Source organism: Alligator sinensis, unplaced genomic scaffold (genome assembly GCF_000455745.1).
Source record: "Alligator sinensis unplaced genomic scaffold, ASM45574v1 scaffold895_1, whole genome shotgun sequence".
Lineage (NCBI taxonomy): Eukaryota > Metazoa > Chordata > Crocodylia > Alligatoridae > Alligator > Alligator sinensis.
The window spans coordinates 2,161,042-2,184,547 of record NW_005842149.1 but is presented as its reverse complement, the minus strand read 5'-3'; the positions used below and the strand labels follow the sequence as shown (position 1 = coordinate 2,184,547).

The 23,506-nt window shown below is 44.0% G+C and overlaps 1 protein-coding gene across 1 annotated transcript in view; it reads right to left on the bottom strand.

Moving 5' to 3' along the window:
- Positions 1-2,685: 2,685 nt before the first annotated feature.
- Positions 2,686-23,506, bottom strand: part of SNTB1 (syntrophin beta 1) — a gene marked incomplete at its 5' end in the record, with an annotated part of 186,964 nt that continues 166,143 nt past the window's right edge. The window contains 3 exons of the mRNA XM_006025473.3: positions 2,686-5,204; positions 9,008-9,198; positions 15,916-16,112. Of these exons, the coding sequence (XP_006025535.1) occupies positions 5,112-5,204; positions 9,008-9,198; positions 15,916-16,112 (481 nt within the window). The remainder of the gene's footprint in view (positions 5,205-9,007; positions 9,199-15,915; positions 16,113-23,506) is intronic.

The window sequence follows — 23,506 nt, the reverse complement described above, 5'->3', positions numbered from 1 at the left end:
TCCTTCCAGCCCTAATGTCTATGAAATATAGTGTCATTTAGTCCAAGGCATAGACCAACACAGAAGAATGGGGATTTGTAATGGAACATCTAGGTACACTGGCATCTCCACTCTATGACCAAGGACAGAAGTTGCACATAAACTGGTTTATGCAACTTCTTGCCCAGACCCTTTTCTGGTTTAAGTTAAACCAGAGTCTTCCAACATGCTTTGCAGCCCTGGGGTGGGCTGTGCTCTCTGTTCCAGCAGAGCAGGGCTGGTCCCGCCCCTCTGCTCTTTAGCCCAAGCAGGGGCATGGCATGGCCAGATGTGTCCTGGCATGGCCCTGTTAAGGCAAAATAGGCAGGGAGGAGGTTAATTTTGCCCTCCTTCCCCTTCCCCACCACTGCAGCAGGGGCTATCCATCTGGCAGCTGGGGCTGCAATCCCCAGGGGCAGAAGAGACAGACCAGTTTTATGAATGTCCAAAAACTATAATCATGGCTTTTCAACTACTGATGTGGAAAAACTGCTTCTGTTGCCCTTGCTGTTTAGGGGGAAATGGCTATAATCCTTGTTGCTGGTAAGTACATAGCATGGTGCACTGTTTGATTTAAGAGTTTTTTCTCTGGGTTAGCCAGTGCAGTTTAAAAAAATCAAAATCATGCTGATACCAAGTTATTTTTTAGCAGTTAACTTATAATTAGCAGCATTATTGGTGATAACATCTATTCCCCTTTCAGTTCAAGAATTTCCATATTAAATACCATTTTCCAATTACCTTGTATATGATTGAGTTTTTCTCCCTGCTGGCAAAATAGTCCTAATGTTTCATCACTCTGGCACTTGGATAAAATACATCTGCTCAATATTTTTCTTCAATCAAGTAAGGAAACATAGAAGTATAAGAGATGGCAATATTTTGACGCACGTTTTAAGACAACGCTCTAGTTCATTTGTAAATGGAAGCAAGAAGGGGACATTGAAACGCCATCTGAAGGAGTATCATTTTACAAAATAGCAGAAGAGGTTGGGCCAGCCTTAAATCTGCCTGATTAATATAAGCTAGACAAAGCATGTTTCCATTTCTTCCAGGATATAGGAACACTTGATTTACAGCCAGAGTTTTGAACTTTTAATTATTTGGCAAAGATAGTAAAAAGTACTACTAATGCTCTGTGACAGCGATGTATCCATTAGTGCATGAAAGGGCTGCTCATTATTTTGCATTGTATTCTTAATAAAACTCTTGGGGGGGGGTTTCTTTCCCTCTCCAACCATTTCAAAAGATCTTTAATGTAAACAGCTCCTGCCTAGCTCATCCCATTATAGTAAACTTGACTTTTACTCCTTTCTGGGGGAAGACAGTCCCAAATGCCCACATAGGTGTTTTTGGGGGTTATGTTTTTTTAACACGTCCTTACTCCAAGGAGCAGGCACTGAACAAGCATCTGAATGTATCTCTGACACATTGGATTTGTTGTATTTAATGACAGAATAGCAGTAGCAGTAGTCTTGTTGTAACATCTCCTGCCTATATATTCCATGTTTGTTAGCGCAAGTAATGTTGTGCTTATTAACGGGGATGTTTCCACACCGGTTTTCCATGTAGAATATTCTAGTTTCCTGTAATAGTTTTAAACAATGATGAACATTAAAAGGCATCCCCTTGAATAGCCTTTGTGATAAGGCTGTTTTAGTATGCCCCAAATCAGACAGCACTTTCTCCCGTAATCTGCTGTGTGCCTTGGTAAATTAACAGCTTTAATACATAAGATTACTTAGCTAGAGAGAACTGTTCAAACATGGGTATGTCCACGCATTACCCTAATGCTACCACTAAGAAAGCAGATAGATACTACAGGAAGTATAAGATAAATCCACAATGGGATGGAGGGATATATAATACCTAATTCCCACTGAAATCAATGAAATGCAGTGGGAATTAGGCACCTAAACACCTTTGAGGATTTAAGGCTTAAATACCCAAGTCCAACATTTAGGCATTGCTGAGCTATTCAGAACCCTGCCCAGGTGCTGCCTAAATATCTAAGGTGCCTGAGGTCCTTTAGTGCCAAAGTTTCTTGCTGGGGTGGTGTACAAAAATACTAGGCCTTGCAGGTTTCCTCATAATCCTGCTGCATATCTGATCCCAAGAAAGTCAGTGCAGTTGTCACTTCCTCTTTGTTCTTTGTGGCTCTATTCAGCTGCCAGTTGAGATCAGGGGTCAGTCCAGAAAGGGTGCAGTGGCATTGGATGCACCCCTGTTCAGCCAATAATGCCATGGGAGCAGCTGTTAGGGATCTTTTTTAATGCCCTGAATTAGGTATGAATTCTGCCCCTCTTCCTTCTCTTCCCTTCTCTGCTCAGTGGCACATTCCCTCCTCTGATCTCCTCCCCTGTTCCCTGCTGCCCCTATCCCTAGCTACCCCAGGGGCAAGGATGGGGGCCGGCTCCAGAACTGCCCTTGCCTACTCCAGCTGGGTTCTGTGGGGAGTCAGGCTCATTCAGGAACGGCAGCAGCAGTGGGTCACTTCCTCCTCCCTACCCAGTTCCCCCGCAAGAGTTCCTACCAGCCTGGGAGCACTGAACTGAAATCCTTACTTAAGAATTATGCCTACTTTCCCTAGGACCAGAAATCATGCAAGTATAGAATCTTAAATAGCCTATTATTATACCAATTAAGCTCACCTCACAAAAATCCAATAAATGACTTTTATTAAATATATTCTTTTCCTCTAAAATATAAATATTAACTATACTCTTTATAAATGTAGAGTAAGTTCATATTTCATTTGTCAAACCCATCCAAATAAGAATCAGTCCAAAATCTGTAAATGAAGAAATAACATTTGTAATTACCTTTTTTAATTTGTCTATAAATATATAATATGCACTTTCATTGCAAACTATTTAGTTATTCACTTATACTTCATATGGTACTGAGCACCTTAGATTACATATCGTGGAATTTATTTGTTGACAGATATATGAATTCTGATTATTTACAATGCACATACATGTAATTTTATAACATTCCAGTGATCTTAAGTGTTAAAAGGTATAAGGAAATAGTGCAGTATAATTTACATTTTCATTTCACCGTACCCACAGTATATCAGTTGCTATTTTTAATCTCTGGAATTTCCATAGGAATATGGATCCAAATTCATTAAGTATTTGTACTTGTACAAAACTAAAACAAAACACTTTGCTTGGGTGACTTGGAAGATATTATGATTTAACAGAGGGATATAATTTTGAATTTACTTTTTACATGCTCTGAACAGGCTGCTACTGAAATACGAACTTGTGATCAAAGGCCAGTCCCCAAACATATGACATACGTTTGTCTCCCAAAAGAGGCAATATGAGTATTGTGAAAGTCTTTCTGGCTTAAGTTAACACTTTGCCCCAGGGAACTGCATGAATATCAGTTTTGAGGAGATTAGAAATGCACACTATTGGAAAATATTGGCATACTATTTAAATTTACATATTTTTAGATGGAAACTAAAAAGTTTTAGTTCCTTACCTAAGTCCCAATCAAAGTAAAATAGTTATCTTCACAAAAAATCCTGAAAACAATTGGTCTACCTGAACTATTTCAAATATTTAGTTTGTGTGCTGTCGTCTTTTGGGTGTAATGTTTGCAAGTACAATACAACATTTGTGAATTTAACCCAACATCTCTCAAAACTTGTAAAGGAGTTTCTATTACTAGTTAGCCCATTATAAAAATATAGATTTTTATATGTGGAAACATTGGCCTTGTTATTATGTTTAGAACTTTAACATAAAACAGTTCATATGGAAACAAATTGTGTTTAGAGCATTTAATTTATTTTCCTTTGCTCAATGAGTAGCATTTATTTTAGAACTTACTTGGCTTTTGAAGTGTAACAATAATGAACCATTGCAATGCTACACTGTGACCTTCTTATAGGCTCTGGCTTTCAAAACATGTTTCTTATCATCAACACATTATAAAGACCTATTTGAAGCAGTTCTGTTGCAGTTTAAAAGCCATATAAATTCTATTTGATCAATATTTTATTTTCATTTTACTGCTAATAATACATTTTAAGCCACTTGGATCTCAAAAGTGCATTTTAAATTAATTTACTGAGCTAAATAATGAAGTCCATTTCAATTCAGCTGATTTAACAGCAGGACACAGTGGCAGTTCTAGTTCATGATTTTAAGTGGGGCACAGTAACTTAATTTTTTGGCAACATTTTCAAAAGCTTGTAAGGATTTTGGGGACCTTTTCAAAATGGATCATAGGTACAACTGACTTTCAACGGAGTTAAACTCCTAAGTAATTTTGAGTGCTTTTGAAAAAATTACCCTGTGTGCTCATTAATTAAGGATACTTATGAAACATGCCCCTTTGTGCTCTCTTCTGATTGACAGGCTTTTCGATAGATCCCTATAGCTATTGCTGTTCAGACTTCGTCATACACAGATAGCTTTACGTGTGTGGGCAATAGGGAAGTGTTGGGCCCTTTGAGGGCTGTTTACAGGACCCAGCCAAAATGTATCTGCTGGGGTACTCCAGCAGCTGCCTCACATGGTTCATCTAGACCAGTAACACATTTAAATAGTGAATAAACTGGGAGGAAGGTAACAAAGGTTTCAAAAGCAAATTGTTGTAGTCTCTACTCACTATGACATTTCAAAACTGAAACCTTGACTGAATTGCAGCTGATAGTGTCTGGTCTGTCTTCTGCTTAGCCCTTACTTACTTTTTATAAAGAAATACTCCGAAATAGGCACAGTTTATGATTTTGAAATGTCTACCTATATGGCACTGCTCATTTCCACTGTACAGTATGCGGTTTTAAATTTTTTGCCATTATTTACAATAAGCTACGTTGTATCCTGCAATTAACAGTGATTTTTAAAAGACTGTTCTTGGTCTTTAAACATGGTGTGTGTTCTTTTTTTTGGGCCTCCTTTTCAAAATGAAGGCTGTACCTTGGAAAATTGTCAGAAATCACGAGAGCTAAAGTCCCTGCATGGAACTCCAGTCTTTTGTACACTGCTAGCAGCTACAGGCTTTTAATGTTGATTGTACTTCAGATTAGCATGGCAGCTCCATTTTTCTTTTAGGAAACAGATGAATCCCACTTATGCTACCAAACCAAGTCTCGTAATCTTAGCTGAAAGGAAGGAATGAATGATGAACACAATTGGTTTCGGACAAGAATGCAGGTCCAGTTGCTGAAATTAAAAAAGAGAGTTGAAAAATGCAAGTTAATGATGATTGAATTAGAGCACTGATGAGATGAGCAGTCATTTGCAGATACTTGATTTTGCTTTGAGAATATTAGGAAGCAATAAAAACAGCCCTTTACCACATCCATTACACTGAATTTTATATTCACACAGTTGTTCTTGTAGCAAATATTTAGGTGATTAAGATTAATCAATAATAATCCTGGATCTGTCTGAACCATCCTAAGGCTGCAAGGTTCACTTTTGGATGAGGCCAGAAAAATAACACTACTGGTTCCATTAAGAGGTTGGGGAAAAAATAGCCCTTACAGTTTTCCTGTAGATTAAATCTCTAGCTTTTAGAGAGACTCACAGAGAAAAAGAGAGGTGTTCTATTGGAGTAGGGAAGGAAAACAGCTCTGGGGTACAGTCTGGATGGATGGGAGGGAAGAGGGACTTACTGCATGGTAGAAATTCAGTCAGCCTCAGTAGGTTTTTGCTAACTGAGAGCATTGTCAGAGACCAGATAATACCTTGACCTTTAGGACTGGAGCCAACAAAGGGCATTGGATATTGCAATGTTCAGTATTCTGGCCTGCCGAATGGAGTCCAAAACACCGTGTTATGTGCCTAGGCTCCCTTTTGCAATGTCTGATGAGAGTTGCTCCCATTTTCCTTTTTTAAAGAGAGGGCTTGGGTGTCTCCCTTCAGGAGAGGGTTCCAGGCTGTATCTGAGTGGAAAGCAGCAGCTCAGTTCCAAAGAAGGGAGAGATTTAACATATACCTCCATCCTTAGCACTAGCTAGTTCTACGTAGTCCCCTGCTTAGCAAGCTAGTTATTCTGGATTCCATTCTGATGCACCTAACTTCCAAAGACCTTTCTTGGATCAACCTGTAGCCTTGGGGCTCAGTGTAAGTTAGAGGTATGGTAGTGAGCTATTTCTGGATAGCTTTGGCAAATGAAACAATCTGTGCTTGTTGATATGTGCTTTGGTGAGACATTGTGCCACAATAGTCAGCTGTTTTACACACCCTGCAACCATACTGCATTGTTTCTGCTCTTGTTCTGTCACCAGACTTAGACCTGTACTGAGATAGATAGATATAATATTGCATGAGAGGTCCACATTTAGCAGGAAGAGAGTCTGGAAAAAGCATACATTTCTTAACACGGTCATCTCACTTTTGTTCATTATGTTCACTGCCTTGTAAGGACAAAAACATAAATCAGTACAGGTCTAAGTGTGGTGACAGAGCAAGAGCAGAAACAATGCAGTATGGTTGCAGGGTGTGTAAAACAGCTGATTATTGTGCCACATGTCTCAGCAGTGTTCCCCCTGGTCCTCTCTGAGCTTCCTAATCTGGTTACATGCACACAATATGTCCTGGGTAAAATGGCTACATAAACTCTATCCTCATTGTGCAGCCACAAGAGTGGTAGTACTGACTGAAGATATTTAGATCAGGTGGAGATTAGGGTGTGCAGTTTACTCCATTTTAATAAAACCACTGGTACTGTCAGTGCTACCAACTTGTCAGTTCCACCAGTGCCCACTCCAGGTCCATATTGCTGTGTTTGAAAAGCTAACTTCTGAAATCCCGCACCTACCTCTGAAAAGCAGTGACCAGAAACAGTTTTATTACTTTCTGTTACAACCTTGCTCTTACACTAAATGAAGCCAGCAGCAAAATCCTAACTTGGGTGTGAGCAGGTCAGGGTTCAAAGCCAGTGTGGGTCAACCTTTCCAGTAGGCATGCCACAAACTAGCCCCATACCCTCCTGAGTGCCACTGTGATCCTCTCCCCCTTCCTTGTCTGCTGCTCTGCTTTCTACTTCGTGCCCTGGGGTCCCTGCCCCATCTGCTGCTGTGCTACCTGTCCTCTCCCTGATTGGCCATGTCCCACACACAGAGGCTACCCGTGCCACTAGTGCAGGGGTGGGCAAAATACGGCCCGTGGGCTGCATCCGGCCCGCGAGGCCATTCTATCCAGCCTGCGGGGCCCCTAAAAAAAATTTTTGGAAAATTAATGTTCATCTCCCCATGGTTCCTGTCAAAAATGACAGGAACCAAGGGCAGTAAGACCCAGGGGAAGCCCAGTGGGCTCCACCCCCCAGCCAGAAGCCCCAGCCGGGGTTTCTGGGCTAGGAGCATGTGGCTGCCCTGGTGCAGGAAGCTCAGGTAAGTTGGGGGGGGAACATCCCCATGCCCGGTGCCCCACACTGCAGCTGCTTGCAGTCCACGTGGGTCTGCCTGTGCCCGCTCCGCACAGCCCCATGCAGGCTGCGAGCAGCTGCAGTGGTGGGGGGCATGGGAGGGGCTGCTTCCCCCCCACGCTCAGCTTTTCCCTGGGCTCCTCCCCTGCACAGAGAAAAGGTGGCCCTTCGCCTGCCCCATGCCCGGTGCCCTGGGCTGCGAGCACCTGCAGTGCGGGGCGCCAGCCATGGGGCAGGTGAGGGGCCATTTTTCCTCAAGCTCAGCACCAGCTTCTTTCCTGCTGGCAAGTAGGGGGTCGGGGCTGAGCGTTGCCCCCCGCCTGTACCGTGGGGCTGGGGGAGCACTGGGTGTGAGCGGGTGGGGAGTCAGTGGGAGCACAGGGCCCACACCGGTGCCTCGGGGTCAGTGCTGGTGGGGCCCAGAGCAGGATGGCAGGAGCGTGGGGTCCCAGCTGGCAGGGGCTCTCTGGAGCCGAGCCAGCTCCCCCCTCTCCCTGCTGGTGCAGCCCAGCCTGGCTCCACTGCGCCCTGCTTTGGGCTCACCGGTGCTAGCCCTGGGCTGTTGATCCCAAGACATTGGGATGTTGGTCCCAAGATGGTGACTGGGGGGTGGGGCACCTGTCAAGGGGCGGGGCTCATGCAGCCCTCGGCAGCCTGCCAAAACTGGGTAAGCGGCCCTCCTCTCAAAATAATTGCTTGCCCCTGCACTAGTGGCACACATGGCGCAGATTGGCCACCCCGTTCTAAATTAGTTCACTGTGTGTGCTCAGTTTGTGTGTTTCCATCAGTAACCAGGGGCACCTGGCAAGTGCAGATGGATTATTCAAGACTGACTGAACTCAACAGTGGGATTAGCCACAGGTGCCAACTGGCTTTTCTGGAGGGCCAGTCAACTGCCAGTCAAGCCAGTTCTGTGCCACTATTTGACATGGCCATTTTTTTTTCTAATTCTGTACTTCAATAATGGGCACAGCCTCTGGCTATAAAAAGGGACTTTATTGGCCTTGCTACCAATGTTGCAAAACTGTGAAGGTAAAGAGCAAACTGATGACCTGATTCTGAGAGGCACTGAGCACCTGTAGTTTGTAGAGGTAGAGTTGACAGGCTTTAACAAGTCTGACAAGTAACATGCTAACAAGGTGGGGACCTGTCAGATTGTCTATCCAAAAGATTTTAGCATCAGAATTCGTAGATCTTCAGAAGTGATTGACACACACTCAGCTACCAGAACAACTAGCAAGGTTTTCAAAAGAGCTCAATATGTTTGGTACCAGGTTCTTTTTAAAAATCTGCCCCTTCATTAGTGTTTTGCTTTTTTCAGAGTTTGTTTAATTGGTGTACACAAATATAAAGACTGGAGTCCGACACCTAGGAGACCACTAGATCACTCTCCTCTTTTAAGAGTTTAACAGTTCAGAGCTTGATTCCTAGGAACCACAGTACCCAGGAACTGCTTTGCATATAACTAGGCTTGTTAGTGCCTGTCCCAAACCATGAATTCAAGTACACTGCACCATAGTAATCTTGCAGGAATTAGTGCTTTACAGTAGTCACATGCTACAATGGTTTCGTTCTTATAGCTAAATGTACTTACAAGTTCTCCATCCTTTCCTCCAAAGTCTAAATAAAGCATCCTAATCCCATCATCGGAGGACATTTTTAGTTTTTCATAGGGATACTGTACAATTGTTTTAGAGAAGGCACCATCTTGCGGTTCAGTTGAGAGAGAGAACCCGTGCTCATAGTGGATGGTCAGATGGCACTCCTGGTTTTTGTAGGTACAAGCTGAGTAAGAAAAACACAAGATTCTTCATGTCAGAGAATTCATTTGCACGGCTACAACAATTTATATTCACCCTTTTAGCTGTAACAAGGGTACTAACTTTTAAAGGGACCATTAGAATTGTTTACAGCCAAACTAAAAATACCCCAAAAACCTGACTTTAAAATTGTTCTAATGTAGCCTGGAACTGTTCAACTTGTTTAAAAAAAAAAAAAGAATTCAGCATTGTTTTATAGACAAGTAATGCCATCTTTTTTAAACAGCAGGGCTATGGACAGAAGTTACTTTCAAAATGGCCAAAATTAGTTTAAGATAAACCTGGATGAATGTAGTATCAGGCTCAACTGATTTAGGCCAAGTCAGTTCATGGAACTTCTGGCCTAGCTCCCTTCCCAGTTCAAGTTAACTCGGTCCCCCAGCATCCCAAGATGCTTTGCAGCCCTGGGCTGGGCCATCTGCTCCAGCAGAGCAGGGTCTGCCCTGCCCCTTTTCTCCCTAGCACACTTCCTGCCTGCACCTGTCAGCCCGTAGGGATGGGGGCAGGGGAACAGACCCCCAGGTCCTCCCAGTCTAGGTCTGCACAGCGTGCCAGGGGAGGGAAAGCGCCTGGGTGGAGGGTTTTCACCCTTTTGCAGCCCTCCTCCCATGGTGGCATTGGCAATGTCTGTGGTGGTGGCGGCAAGTGGGGACCTCCTGCAAGCAGCCAGGGGGTGGCGATCAGTGATTGGCAACCACCTGCAGATGCTGCTGGCAGTTTCGGGGGGCGACGGAAATGTGTAGCAAGTGGCGACCGCCCGGCGGCAACAGCCAATCTCAGGGGAGGCACGGCTAATCTCGGGGTGCATGTGCACCTGTGTCGCCAATGCCTCCCCGTACTGGGGGCGTCCCAGGGAGCTGGGGGAATTCCCCCCCTTCCTGGCACAACTGCTTTTCTTAGCCACTGCCACAGGAGGGTGGGGGAAGGATTTCCCTGGGCCGGATGCCTGCCCCTGCAGCCCAGCACAGGGCCTTAGGGGGCTGCCCCTCACTCCAGGCCAGGGCAGCCCCAGGGAGCTCAGAGGAATTCTTCCCTTTCCGCTCCCCCATAGCTCCTTGCCTCGGCTGCTGCCAGAGGAGGAGGGCGAAGGAGTCTGAGGTGAGTGGTGTCACAGGGGAGAATTCCCCTTGGCTCCCTGAGGCTGCCTTGGGCTGGGGGGAGACCCCCGCGGCATGGGCTCCCTGCTGCCTCCGTGCAGGCTGTGTGGGCAGGCACTTGGCCCAGGGCACCACTTCCTCCTCCCTCCTGTGGCAGTGGCTGAGGCAAGCAGCGGCAGGGGAGCAGGAGAGGGAGAATTCCCCTCGCTACCGAGGCTGGGGGAAACCCCCCAAGGTGGAGGTTCCCCACAGATGGGTCGGCATATGGATGAGGGCTCCTCAACCCCCTGTAGGGGGACAGCCGGGCACTGGGGACGTGTGCTGGAAAGCCAGTGGGGGATGGCCCTACTTGGCTGGGCTCAACAGCCAGCAAGCTGGGAGACATGCTCTGGCACCCCCACCTACTAGCCTGGGTCAGTGCAGGCCCCCCCGCCACCTTTCCCAGTTGAAAACTGAACGTCAGTTCAGCTCATTATCGGTTCAACCTACAAAGCTTAAAGGAAGCTGCCTAGATTGAATAGATTTTGCCTCAGGCTTTTTCATGGTGTGTACTTAGCCCTAGAGTTAAAGTTGAGAGCTTAAACGTGCACACGCAGCTGTGTGTAAAGTTGTGTGACTAGTTGAGGCTGGATAGCTACAGGACTGGATGCTGCCTTTAGGTGCCTGGCAGACGATAATTCATGTCTTTTAATTTGTGTTCCCCAGGTTTTTGTAGTTCAGCACTAGTCTTTCTTAGTAAGCCAGTTAAGTGTTTTTGAACAGATGGCATCTCTTTTATAGATTGACAGATTCATGCAGAAATTGTAATAGGCTTCATTAGAATAATTTCTACTGCACTCTGATTATTTCCACGGGAGGGCAAACTGCCCAGGAACCTATACAGTAACAAGTCTGTTGCTTTTTTGCAAAATATAACTGCCAGCCAGAACTAGTTGACTTTCCAACAGAATTTTACTTATGACCTATGTTACTTGGCATTTACTTATGATGCATCTGTTTCCATCCTTTACGCTCCCTCTGAGCAGAGACCAGGATAAAATAGTTGCTTTTTCTTCTGTGTCTACTGCTAGCTCAATAGGGCAAGATTACTGGCTGCCTCCCCAAGGCACAGAGAGGTAGTTAGCCATGTTACTACCACAGTTGGCCACTCAGTTGGTGTTTATATGCAAATTAGGGTTACCATATTTCCAGTTTCAAAAAACAGGACACGGGGGGGGCGGGCGTTATATGATTGGGGTGGGGGGCAGTGATATGTCCATGCCCTGCCCCTCACTCCCAAGCCACAGCTGCCATAACCCTGCTGGTGCCTCTCACTTCCCAACCCATAGCCCCCTGCCCCACCAGTCCTACTGACCTCTCAGCTCCCTGCTGCAGCACTGGCAGGCATGAATGCACACATGCATGCACGCACGCATGCACACTGCCGGTGCCCACGCACAGAGCACATGATGCCCCAATCTCCAATCACCTTCCTGGCTTACCTTAGCAAGGAGCTGTTTGGGGCTGGGGGCAGTAGGGGAAGTGCTGGGAAAGCAGAAGCAGAACAAAATCCTGGACACTTGCTATTTTAAAAAACCACCCGGAAGGAGATGGGAGGACCCAAAAAGAGGGCGTGGCTGGGAAAACCCGGACATATGGTAACACTAATGCAAATAATAATTATTTTATTGAATGGTTGGCTTGTTGCTCAAGAGAAATGGACATATGCAGTACAGCTGCCTAAAGGCTATCCAAAAAATCTGCACAGACCCAAAGGATGCTATGACTTAACCTGTCCTGTGGTAGATGATCCATTGCTCCGTAGCCTTATTAATGATTCAAAATTAACTGAAGTTATGGAGGAAAATACGTTTCTAGCTGCTTCAGAAGCTTCTGTGTTAAAAAGCTCAAGCAGGTTTGTGATACATATGTAGCAAAACTCTTCCAACTTTGAACCTGCTTCATCCAGCCTTAAAGTTGGGGTCATTTAGCTCAGCTGTACCTGGTACAAGCTAATGCACATGCACACAGAGCATGTGAGTAGGACTTATTTTCTCTGCAGCATGCTGAGTGTTCAGCTACTGTAATGTGGGCCTACCCTAAACTTTTCTGTCGAGACACTGGAGTAACTTCTGTTTCAAATGCACGCACATCGTGCAGACTGGACATGTTGTAGGTTTGGCTGGTCTGCTTTCCTCCCTGCCAGCTCTTCCTATCAGAGGGATTAAGGCTCTTGAGTAGTTGGTTCTCCCTCTGTGGACGTGACCTGTTCTTTACGAGGCACTCACAGAGTATTTCTCACGATGGTACAATCTTTCTGCCCCACCATCCAGCACAGGCTGGGCAAACCCCAGACAAAACTCCCTCCTGTCCCTTCTCCCCCTCCCATTCTGAAGACAGCACTGGGGGCAGAGCTAAGCTGCATCAGCCCAACCCTGCTCCCAGCGCACGCAGACAGACATTAATAAGGGCGCTCTGCTTTGAGCACCTTCAGCTGAACCCTCATGTACTGTAATGAGGCTTCTGTACAAACCCTACATGTAATGAGGGTTCAGATTTTCATTCAATTGGGTACTTTTAAAGTGCTCTGCAGCTGTACCCTTCTGTAAGGGCACAGCTGTAGAGCACTTTCAAGGGGCCAGTCATGCAATAAATGTAACTTCTGTCTGTGCCCTTAGTATTTCTAAACACTTGGCTGAAGAGTTTTGGAGAGAGAATGTGAAAGACAGCCCTGGGAGCTGACTGATACCTTGTGAGATGACGTATCTTCTGATGTCCTTAAGTAAAGTAAAGACACTCTATACCTAAGGCTTTGAAAAATTAATATAGTTCACTCTGCTTTGCAATATCAAAATAGGATTGATATGTATTTTCATATAATCCATACACATAAAAATTGATTTTTTTAGATGTTGCTGGGATTAATAAAATCATCCCTTTACTTCACTCATATCATTCTTCACAGTTTTGTTTATCTCTGAATGTCAAGACCCAAAGTAAAATATTAAATTTAAGATTCAGGTGGCATTTTGTGCTTCCAAACCATATATTCAAAGAGACAGCCGCTCTTTTCAAGTACAAAACGAGTGACAAAAATTAAAAGCTGCAAAGGGAATGCCTGAAGAATTTCAACAAAGCTGAAGACAGTTTTGAGTACTAATTAGTTTCATGGTAATTGGAAAAAAGGCCCTGATAATTGTATTCAAAACCTATTGCAGCAGAAAACCGGCAGCACGTTGGTTTAACCTTTAGGTTAGCTCAAGGACTAAAACCCCTATCCAAGAACATTTTCAAGTGCCTAAATTCTGCATACGCCCCAAATGGTGATACCGGAAACTCCCAAATGGTGATACCGGAAACTCCCAAATGTTGCCTAAGTCATCAGAAGCCGCCTCAGTTTTGGACCTTAAAAGAAGTTGTCTGAAGTTTTGTGTCTGCACATGCCCAGAAGTATCTGGGTCCTGCCAGGACTGACAGGATGCTCTTGGGATCCAGAAATGAGGCATCCCTGCCTGTCTCCCCAACAGGCATGGCGCAGTCTGGGTTCTCAGACCATGTCAAACATGCACCTACAAGGCTCTACAGTAGCAATGTCCATATTATTTCACAGTGTGGCTGGAGCAGGTGGTGGTGGTTGCAGTTAGACCATCCAGTCAGTGTATGGAAACCCATTTTGATCTCCTCGTCTGCAGGGAGCAGGGGGGTGTGATACAAAGGACTATTTGAATGTATTCGATATGAAACAGTCATTGAAGTAAGCTAGAACGCAGGACTGCTTCCCCCTGCCCCAGGAGTGTCACAACCATAAGGTTAATCATGTTTCCTTCTGTTCTTTCTTCAGCCTAATGAGCCTTGACTTTTTTTTCTCCAGTGTGCCCCCTTCACCATGTAGGGCACTCTCCAGAAGACAGCAGACCAAGATTTGAATCCTCTCAGGCAGAGAAGCAAATTAAACCCAGGCCTATCACATCCTGGATGCGGGCTCTGACCGCTGGGCAACTGACTGGGAGCTGTGGACACCACCTCTGTCTGCTATGTTGTATAAGAAAAGTGACCCTTGCAACCCTTTCTGCAAGAAGGGGCTTAGGCATCCATCTTCAGAGGAGGGTTGCAGGTTATGGACATTGGTGTTTCCCTGCAGCTCTAAGCCACTCACATCCTGGAGAGGGCAGAGTTTAAGACACCCCTCAGTGTGCCTAACGTGGGGGTCTGGACACCAGTGGGGACCAGGCATGCAGCAGTTCTGTTTTGGAGCCAGTCCCAAGTGCCACATTAAACTCAGATCTTCAGGTAAAACTGATGCAGTTCCCTGGTTTAGCAGTGTTCATAGGGCAGTGAAATGGGGAAGAACTCACGGAAGAGGGGTTTTACTGCTCTGGGTTACGGAGCCTGGAAAACCGAAGAATCAGCTGACAAAGGCGTATGGAGGAGAGCTTAGCCAGGCACTTAAGATCAGCAGGCCAAGGTCAGGGCATGTCTATGCCAGGAATTTATTCCACAGAAGCATAAGGTGCAAACATAAAACACTTTTCTCTGAATAAATGGGTCCTAATGAGGAATGTCTCTGGAAGACCTGCCCCATTCATGATGAGAAAGAAGGGGCCTTCGGCTGCTGCTTGAGGAAATCCCTTAAAACAAACCTCCTTCTTGAGTACAAGATGATGTTGTGGGACAAAGCCTAAGAAGCTAGTGAACCTATTGCTGGTTTCAATAACTCAATCTTGGCTGCACCCTGGAAGGGAAGAAGTTGTCTTAAAGGAGCTGGTTGCAACTTTTTATTTCTAGGCTGTTGATTTAAAAAAAAACCAACACAGGTCATGGTAGGAATGTGGCCAATACATGTTTATGAATTTTGGAGATGTATCTCTATATATCTATACATCTCTCTCTCTCAGAGAGTCTATATATGACCCCTGCCTGTTTTTCTTCATCTGTGCTGGTGGAAGCCCTTGCTATTACCCCTTACTCCCTCCCATAGTGACATCTCATATCGTAATAGGAAGTTCCTTCTATGCGTTTATGAAAGAAATAGGCCTCTCTTATCCACTACCCATAGGGGTTATAGCACAGTCACCACCTCTAACACTTCAAGCACTCTTGGCTATTAATCTATTAAGCAAAATATGGAAATCAGTGGATGAAAATCACAACAATGGAATAGTGGGACCTGATACCACGTACCTCACCAGAGGTACCCCCGAGTTTGGAACTGGCTGGAGGAGCAAGAAACAAACTTTTCACAAAAACAGTTCATGCTTGTGTTGAAAATTCAATGAGTTCTATTAATAATGGCCTTGGAGAATACCGGCTGTGTCCTGCTTTACCTAGAAAGGACATGGGATTGCTGCCACAGGAAGGTTCTAAGTGCAGGTTAAAACAAGTATTTGTCTGGGAGGGATTAGGCAGGAATAATCCTGCTTTTAGGAGGGGGTTGGACCAGATGACCTCCTGAGGTTCCTTCCAGTTTTACTTTCTGATTCTAACCATTGATCCCAGACAAATCACCAGAGAGCCAACATTTTGATCTGTGTATAATGAAATAGGCTTAAGGACAAAAAGCTGAAGGGAGTCAGTGTAAAGAAGAGCAGCTTCCAAGTGTTACTCACAGGTTGTGATTTCTGTGATGAGCTCAGCTGAGTTGTGACAGCCCTGCACTATGTTCCTTGTCCACAGGGAGAGGTCTCTGCTAGTCTCTGTTCTGAAGAGATGAGTTTCAATCCCTTGCCTTGTTCCAGTGCGGGTTGCAAAGGATAAATCCACCCCTGACTGTGGAGATCCTTTCCCTGGGCCTGAGTGGACCAACCTGCAATGTAATTTAAAAGTGAATAAATAAATAAATGTATTTATTAATAAAGTTGGTCTAACTTTATCCCAGCCATGCTCTAGTTGCTCTAGTAAGAAATACCACTCAAAAAATCCTTGCCTCTTAGATAAATTAAAACATTCATCAGACCTCAGGCTGCCCAAAGTGCTTGGAGTTTCATGTTCTCATTTATGTACAATGAAATAAATTTAGTGCTGGCAAAAGGTGCTAAAGCAGTGGTTCTCAATCTTTTTTAGACTCAAGGTACCCCTTGGAAAATACCAGCCCTTAGCTTTTACTTGTTTCTTGACTACAAAAAACTAACAGAGCAATTCCTTTGTTGCAAATAAATAAAAAAGCCTGCAAGTAGTGAGAAATGATTTTGACACTATGGATTCCTATTTGAAATCTCTGGGTTTAATTTTGTGAATCATATGTAGGTGTCTGCACACCTCACAGTGTTAATACTGCGTCCCCAGGGCAGCCTTAAAAAGATCTCATGACACCCCAATTGAGAATCACTGTGCTAGAGGAAGAGCCCGGGACAGTAAAGTCCTCTTTTTATTCCTTCAAGAGGTGCAGATGAGACAGAAATAGTACTGCTTGCCTCAGTGGTGAATTGCAGACATCCCCACGTAGATAAGAAACTAACTCAGTTTCCTAACTTTTCAGAGCTTGAAGCTACCAATAAGGGTGGTAGATAGTGCTGTTCTTGTGATGTAGACATGTCTTGCAGGAACTGGACTTGAGACAACCAAATGCATTTCAAAGGCCAACACACACCATGCAGAGGACTAGTACTTCAAGACAACTAGCTGAAGAGAATTATACTTTTTAAGTTAAGTTTCTGAAATCCTGTGTGCAGGGTTGTATGAGTTCACGCCTCTTGCTTATCTGGGCGGAAACAGAACCTGATCTTTAAAATATCAAAAATCCAGTGCTGCCAGCATTATTGTGTTCTATAGAGCAACTGTACATTTAATATTTATAGCCCTTACCTGTGTGATTTGATTCCCAAATATGAGTGCTGGTGTAGATAATATACAAAAGAACACTTCCCTTTCAGTGCCAAAATATACCTCTGATAAAACCTAAGCACCTGCCAATTATGTTTAAAATAAATTATACTAAAGAACAAGGTAACAAGCACCTATAAAATACCTAAAACAGATATTAAGTACCATATTGTGCATCTTTTCCTTTAGTAATTCCGAAGTGCAAAGAATTTCAAAGGAAATTCTTTCTTGTACTTTGCTTTAAGTAGAGAAAAAGTAAAACTACATTTTCCTTTAATGTGAACAAAGAAAGTTTTTCACTAGATATAAAAATCTAACTGTGGGCAAAGTCTTCTTATGATAAAATTGCCATCCAAGTAGCTCATTTCTGCTTGAGAATATCCATATTTTTTCAAGAGAGGAGGGCAGGAGCGTAGAGAAGTCATTCAAGGACATTATACTAGTTCAGTTGTAAAGATGGTTAACAGAAACGTTATACAGTTTGAGAGTTAAAACACCTAAATTTCAGAGAGGTTGGTAAATGAAAACCAGAACAATTCTTACAAAACTAACACCTGAGAAGAAAAGGAATTTTGTCCTGTTAGGGACAGGATGGAAATGTATCCTGTTTATCTTGCTATATGCAAATGATACATCTTATACACAAACCACAGACTACATATAATAATAAAATACTTCTTGGAAACCTACAATGCAAGGTCATCCTGGGTATAAATCTGCTAAATATTAATTTCCAGCTAGCAATTTCTTTCCTGTACTTTGAAGAATGGTTTCCTTGTAACAGACATCATAAAATGGTTCTGTTATACTAGAGACAAACAATGTATTTAAAAAAGAAAAGGAAATGAAACAGCAGGAGTTTAAGCATTTCAGATCCTTGTGTTCTGGAATACTGCCCCCAGCATGTGGTAGTTTCAGAAATGCCTCTTCACTCTCCATTTGTGGCTGGCATCGAATTCAATGAGTTCCTGTGGACGGTGTACTTGCAACACGGCAGGGAGATTTGTGAAAGGGATTAATGGCCCAGGATCCTCAGCTGGTGTAAAAAATTAAAGTTTATACCACCTGTGGGTCTGGCCCTCTGTTCCCAAATTTGGGGCATGTTCCCATGCCATAAAGCTAGCTTGGGTACCAGAAGCCAATAGCCACTGTTGTATGGACATCACTCTTCTGCTTCCAGTACCCACGCAGAGCTAGCTCAGGTTTCTCTCCTTGGCAGTGTGCTTCCACCATTCACTACCTATATGGAAGCTTTCCATGAATTGTAACCATCTTTCGTTTTTTATTTAACCACAGCCAGGGTACCTCTACCCAGAGAAGGGCACCTCTTCCATACAGCGCTGTGTCATCTTGACTTACCTCGTTCTTGCAGCAAAGCAAGCATGGTTTGAGCCTTCATTAACTTCACCAGCCCCTCCTTCCAAGCTTTGCTGCTCCCTTGCCTGTAGTGGGTATTTTGAAGACAGCCGACAGCGCACTGCTATGGCAGTCTTGCCAATTGTCAGAGGAAGTGGCAAGGAAACAGGTTGTGGTGAGGCCCCTGGGTTTTGATGCAGCTTATTTTACATAGCTCTCATCTACTCCCAGGGCAATATGGTGAAAAATCTGTACATGGAGTCTGGCTTGCGAGTCCTTTGGGATATTTTCCTGGATCTTTTTAACTTCTCTGAAAGTCATACACCTCTGGGCCTCAGTTTCCCCAAATACACACTGGGTATAACTAATCACCAATCCAATGCCCTAGTGATGCACGCAAGTAACTGATAAGGCGGACCAAGAGTCTTAAATGAAAGCCTTAAAATGTCAAGTTGATATAAAATACTACGTTAACAAAGGATGGACTTAGCATTATTTCCTGTAACAAACCATACTTTAGTAAACTATTTCCAGGTACTTTCTGTCTCATCCTTTTTGTCATGGATAGAGTTCATTAACTGTGCTAATAAGTATTTTATAGCACTTGTCACACTGTATGCGATTACAATTTGATACCAAATAGCCAGGTCTATTAACTGCCTCAACCTAGGTTACTTCTATAAGAAAACAGCATCACATTTTATCCCTAACATCTATAATGCAGCAGTGCTAACATTAGTAGCTCTATAGTGTGCAGGCAGCCATGAGCCACATCAGACAAACTAAACTCTAAAGGACACATCGGATATGAACTATATTCATCCTCAACAATATCCTCATATAAATCTAATAACATTTGAAATTCATTTAGTTAAAGCTGACTCCTCATGGTATCAATTGTACATCCAATTATAGATCATGTTTTGCAAAATCATGCAGTAAGAGTATTCAGCTGGATGCAGGTATGGAATATTACTCTTAAGGTATTTAGCTCAATTGATTCCCAAGTCATATGAAAGTAATTCAAATGTGAACACTGCACAAAGAACTATAAAGTTAAAATAGAAGTTGGTCATTAGCATAAAATTTTAATCCCAGGCAGTGCATTCAACTGAAGTTACCTAGATGGTTATCCCTAGGAAGCGCGCACAATACCAATTCAAGAGCACTGAGACCTTCTCCACACCATTTTCTCCAGAACTCACAACAGCCACCAGAGGGCACACGCATGTTGTTAATTATGAATGAGTTTGCTCAGGATTAAGTTGCTACGGTGCATCAGCAATAGACAATTACTGTTAAATGCCCCCTCTTTACATTCCCCAGAGAACTATGAATACAGTTTAGCTTTCAATCTTATCAGATCACTCCCTAGTCTCCTTTTTATGTTCTTTTAGTGTTCTTCCGTAGTCATACATCAAGAAAAGCAGAGGTGCTGGTATCTGGTAGGTTGGCACTTTATTTTAATAATATGAAAAGAATTTCAGGCATTTATTGCAACACAGAAATATCTTAACAGCCCCCTCAAAAATGACAGTGAAATCTTTAATGACACCCCAGGGAGGATTTTGAAAGCTGGTATTCAGATGCCTGGCTTAGGTTTTATGTTTGTAGGAGTGGATGTAAGTTCTTCATCAACAGTCATCCTGCAGCTCAGTGCAACGTAAACCTTTCAAAATTTAATTGTGTAAAATTACTCCTTTTCTGCACAAGGCACTCCCTCTGACTTCCAAGTAGAAACCTCTTTTTGAAGAGCTATGCCCTTTGGAAAGCTATCCTCACTCAATTACTTATCCTAATCTTGCCCCTAATATGACAGCACTGGAAGACTAAAAGAACAGATAACTTTTAGATCCTCTTAATGGGAGAAAATGATACTTATATAGCAGCTAGAGCCCACTAGGCTCGGTGCTATAGGGGTGCTACAAACATAACAAGATGGCAGTTTCTGCCCAACTCATAAAACAAAAATAAAGAGATGAGTGCAGGCGGTCAGAGAAGAAGTCAATGAGACAGCATAGGCCAGCATAATAGCCAGTGGTCTCATCATTCCAACAGCTTAACCTTTGAAAGGAATTGGGAAAAATAAGGTTTTTTTGAAGCAGGCTGATAAACTGCGTGGGCGTTTATGAAGAGTTCCTCCAGAAATGAGAAGTGACAGCTTAAAAAGCATGAAAGTGCTTGTTTGAAAATGTAACAATTAGAGGCAAAGTTCAAATCTCAGTAGTTAATGAAACATTATGGGTAGAACATGCCACAAAGGGCCTTAGAAGGGAAGACGAGTAGTTTATGTTTGATGTGACAGATGAGGTGGCCAGTGGGGGATGTATACAGAGGGCTTGTAAGGCCAAAGAGACAGGCTAGGAATATGACCTCTGAGCATGCAGGCTGGACATGAGCAGGGCAAGATGGCATTCTTCAAGGCCAGAGATATGGATATTGCAGTAATGAAGATATGGGAGCCTGAATGAAAGATTTAGCTGCCTGCACAGGTAGGAAGGCCACACCTTTGAGATAACATACAAAAAAACTCTGCAGATTTAGACACGGCTTAGAGGAAGACCCTCCAGAGCAGGATCTTCTTTTGACCATGCAGGGTGGTGGTGCAGGGCTGGTGCACAAGCCATATCAGGCCCCATGCTGCCTCTGCCTAGCTCCACACATCTAGATTGGTCCCTGTGTGGCCTCAGTTGGCCACTCTATATCCAGAATGGGCCCACCCTGTGCCACCACCACCAAGTCCCATGTGCTGAGCCCTGGCACCTTGCATTGTTCCCCTTCCCCCCAGCCCCACACATTAGAATTAAGCCTTGCACTGCCCCCTGCCAAGCCCCAACACCCCATACCACCTCCACCCACCCTTGTGCACCAGTATTGGGCCCTACACACTGGGATCAAGCCCTGGCACCTTGCACCAGCCCTGCATGCCAGGATCAGGTCTTGTGCCACCCTGTGCACCTGATCTAGTGTGCGGGCCTTCCTATTGGTCTGGAAATTTGGCAGCAAGGCAGCAGCCACCACTCCCTTGCTGCCAAATTTTCAGACCTGTGGGGAGCTCCCACAGGCAGGATGACACAGCTTTGGGAGCAGGCTCTGATCCATGGGCTGGGGGTAAGTACCCCTGTTCCAGAGGATGGGTTAGAAAGATTAGAGAGATAGTAGAAGAACCACAAGAGGCAGAGTGATGGAAGCTAGATATCAAGGATGCCCGTTTCATCCAACTATAAATCATAGGCGACAGAAGTGACTGTAATAACCACAGTGGTACATCTCTTCTCAACATTGCAGGAAAAATCTTAAGCCGTATTCTTTTACCTATACTTCAAACATTAACTGAGAGAATCTATCCTGAAAGGCAGTGTGGCTTCTGCTCAGAAAGGTCCACCATATGGTCCTTCTCTGTAAGACAGCTGCAGGAAACGTGCAGAGAAGTGTATACCACTGTACATGGGTGTACATGGCTTTTATAGATTTAACAAAAGCCTTTGACACAGTTGGTCAGGGTTTTGCACAGTTCTGAAGAAGCTTGGTTGTCCAGCTACACTGCTAAACCTTGTGAAATCCTTACATAATAGCATGAAGGCAACTGTAATGTATGAAAACCAAGAGCCTGACTCGTTCATCATCAACAACAGAGTGAAGCAGGGTTGCGTACTGGCTCCCACACTGTTTAACATTTACCTCTCATTCCTACTTCAATGTGTGTTCCATGATGTTTAAGATGGTGTTTATCTCAGCACTAGACGTGATGGAGGACGGTTTAACATTGTAAAGTTCAGAGCCAAGATGAAGGTGAAGGAGATCATCATAAGAGATATGTTTGCAGATGATACAACCCTTGTGGTTCACAATGTTGATGCCCTACATCTCATTACCAAGTTCTCCGACTCATGCAAAATCTTTGGGCTAGCAAGCTTGAAGACGACTTATCATGCACCAAGGCTCTTCAGAACCAGTTCCAGATATCACCCTAGATGGTACTCGTCTGGATGTTGTTGACCAATTTTTCTACCTTGGCTTTACGGTTACCAGCAATATAAATCTTGATGCTAAGCTCTCTAATAGAACTGGCAAAGCAGCCAGTCTTTTGCAAGACAGAGCCTGGAACAATAACAAACTGTCAACTAAATAAAAATCCGTATTTATGAGACATATGTTTTATACACTCTTCTATATGGCTCAGAAATGTGGACGACCTACGCCAAACATATCAAAAGACTAAACAGCTTTCATATCAGATGCCAGCATAAAATTCTTTGAATAAGATGGCAAAACAGGGTAACAAATGTGGAAGTGTTAAATCATGCTTGTATGTCATTCATGGAAACAGTGATTAAGAAAAGACTCAGGTAATTTGGTCATGTCAGGTGAATGCCTGATCATAGGATCCTGAAGAATGTGCTATACTTGCAAGGGTCTAGAGAGAGAGGCAGGCCACTGTGCAGATATCATGACGATTGCAAAGATGATTTAGCATCCTTTGAAATCTCCATGGATGACTGGGAAAGGAGTGCAGAATGCCGCTATGGTTGGTGAATTCTGCTTGCAGATGGAGCGAGGCACTGCGAGGCGGACTGGATCAAGTCTTGTGATGACTGGCATCAGAGAAGGAAAGAATCCAGTGCTTGGATTCAGAGCATTGCTAGTGCATGGGTGTGCCCTACCTGTGGGCAGGACTGTCACTCACACATCAGACTCTGCCATCAAATAACTCATCATGCATACACCATGCTCTATAAAGAACAACAGCACCAACTGCGAAGAACCACGAGAGGCAGAGTGATGGAAGCTAAGAGAAGGCAAGATATCGAGAGCATGATGGACAAACCCAGGTCTAGAAGCATGAAGGTTGTTGGCTGGTCCTGAGGTTTGGAAAGGTGCCTAGAAACTCTGGCAAGAGTCATTTCATCTGAGCTTTGACGTAAAGATGGACTGGAGAGTGCATACAGTGGTACTGGAAGAAAAGAACTGCAGACAGGGGCTGTAAACAGCGCACTCAATGAGTTTAGCAATGAAAGGGAA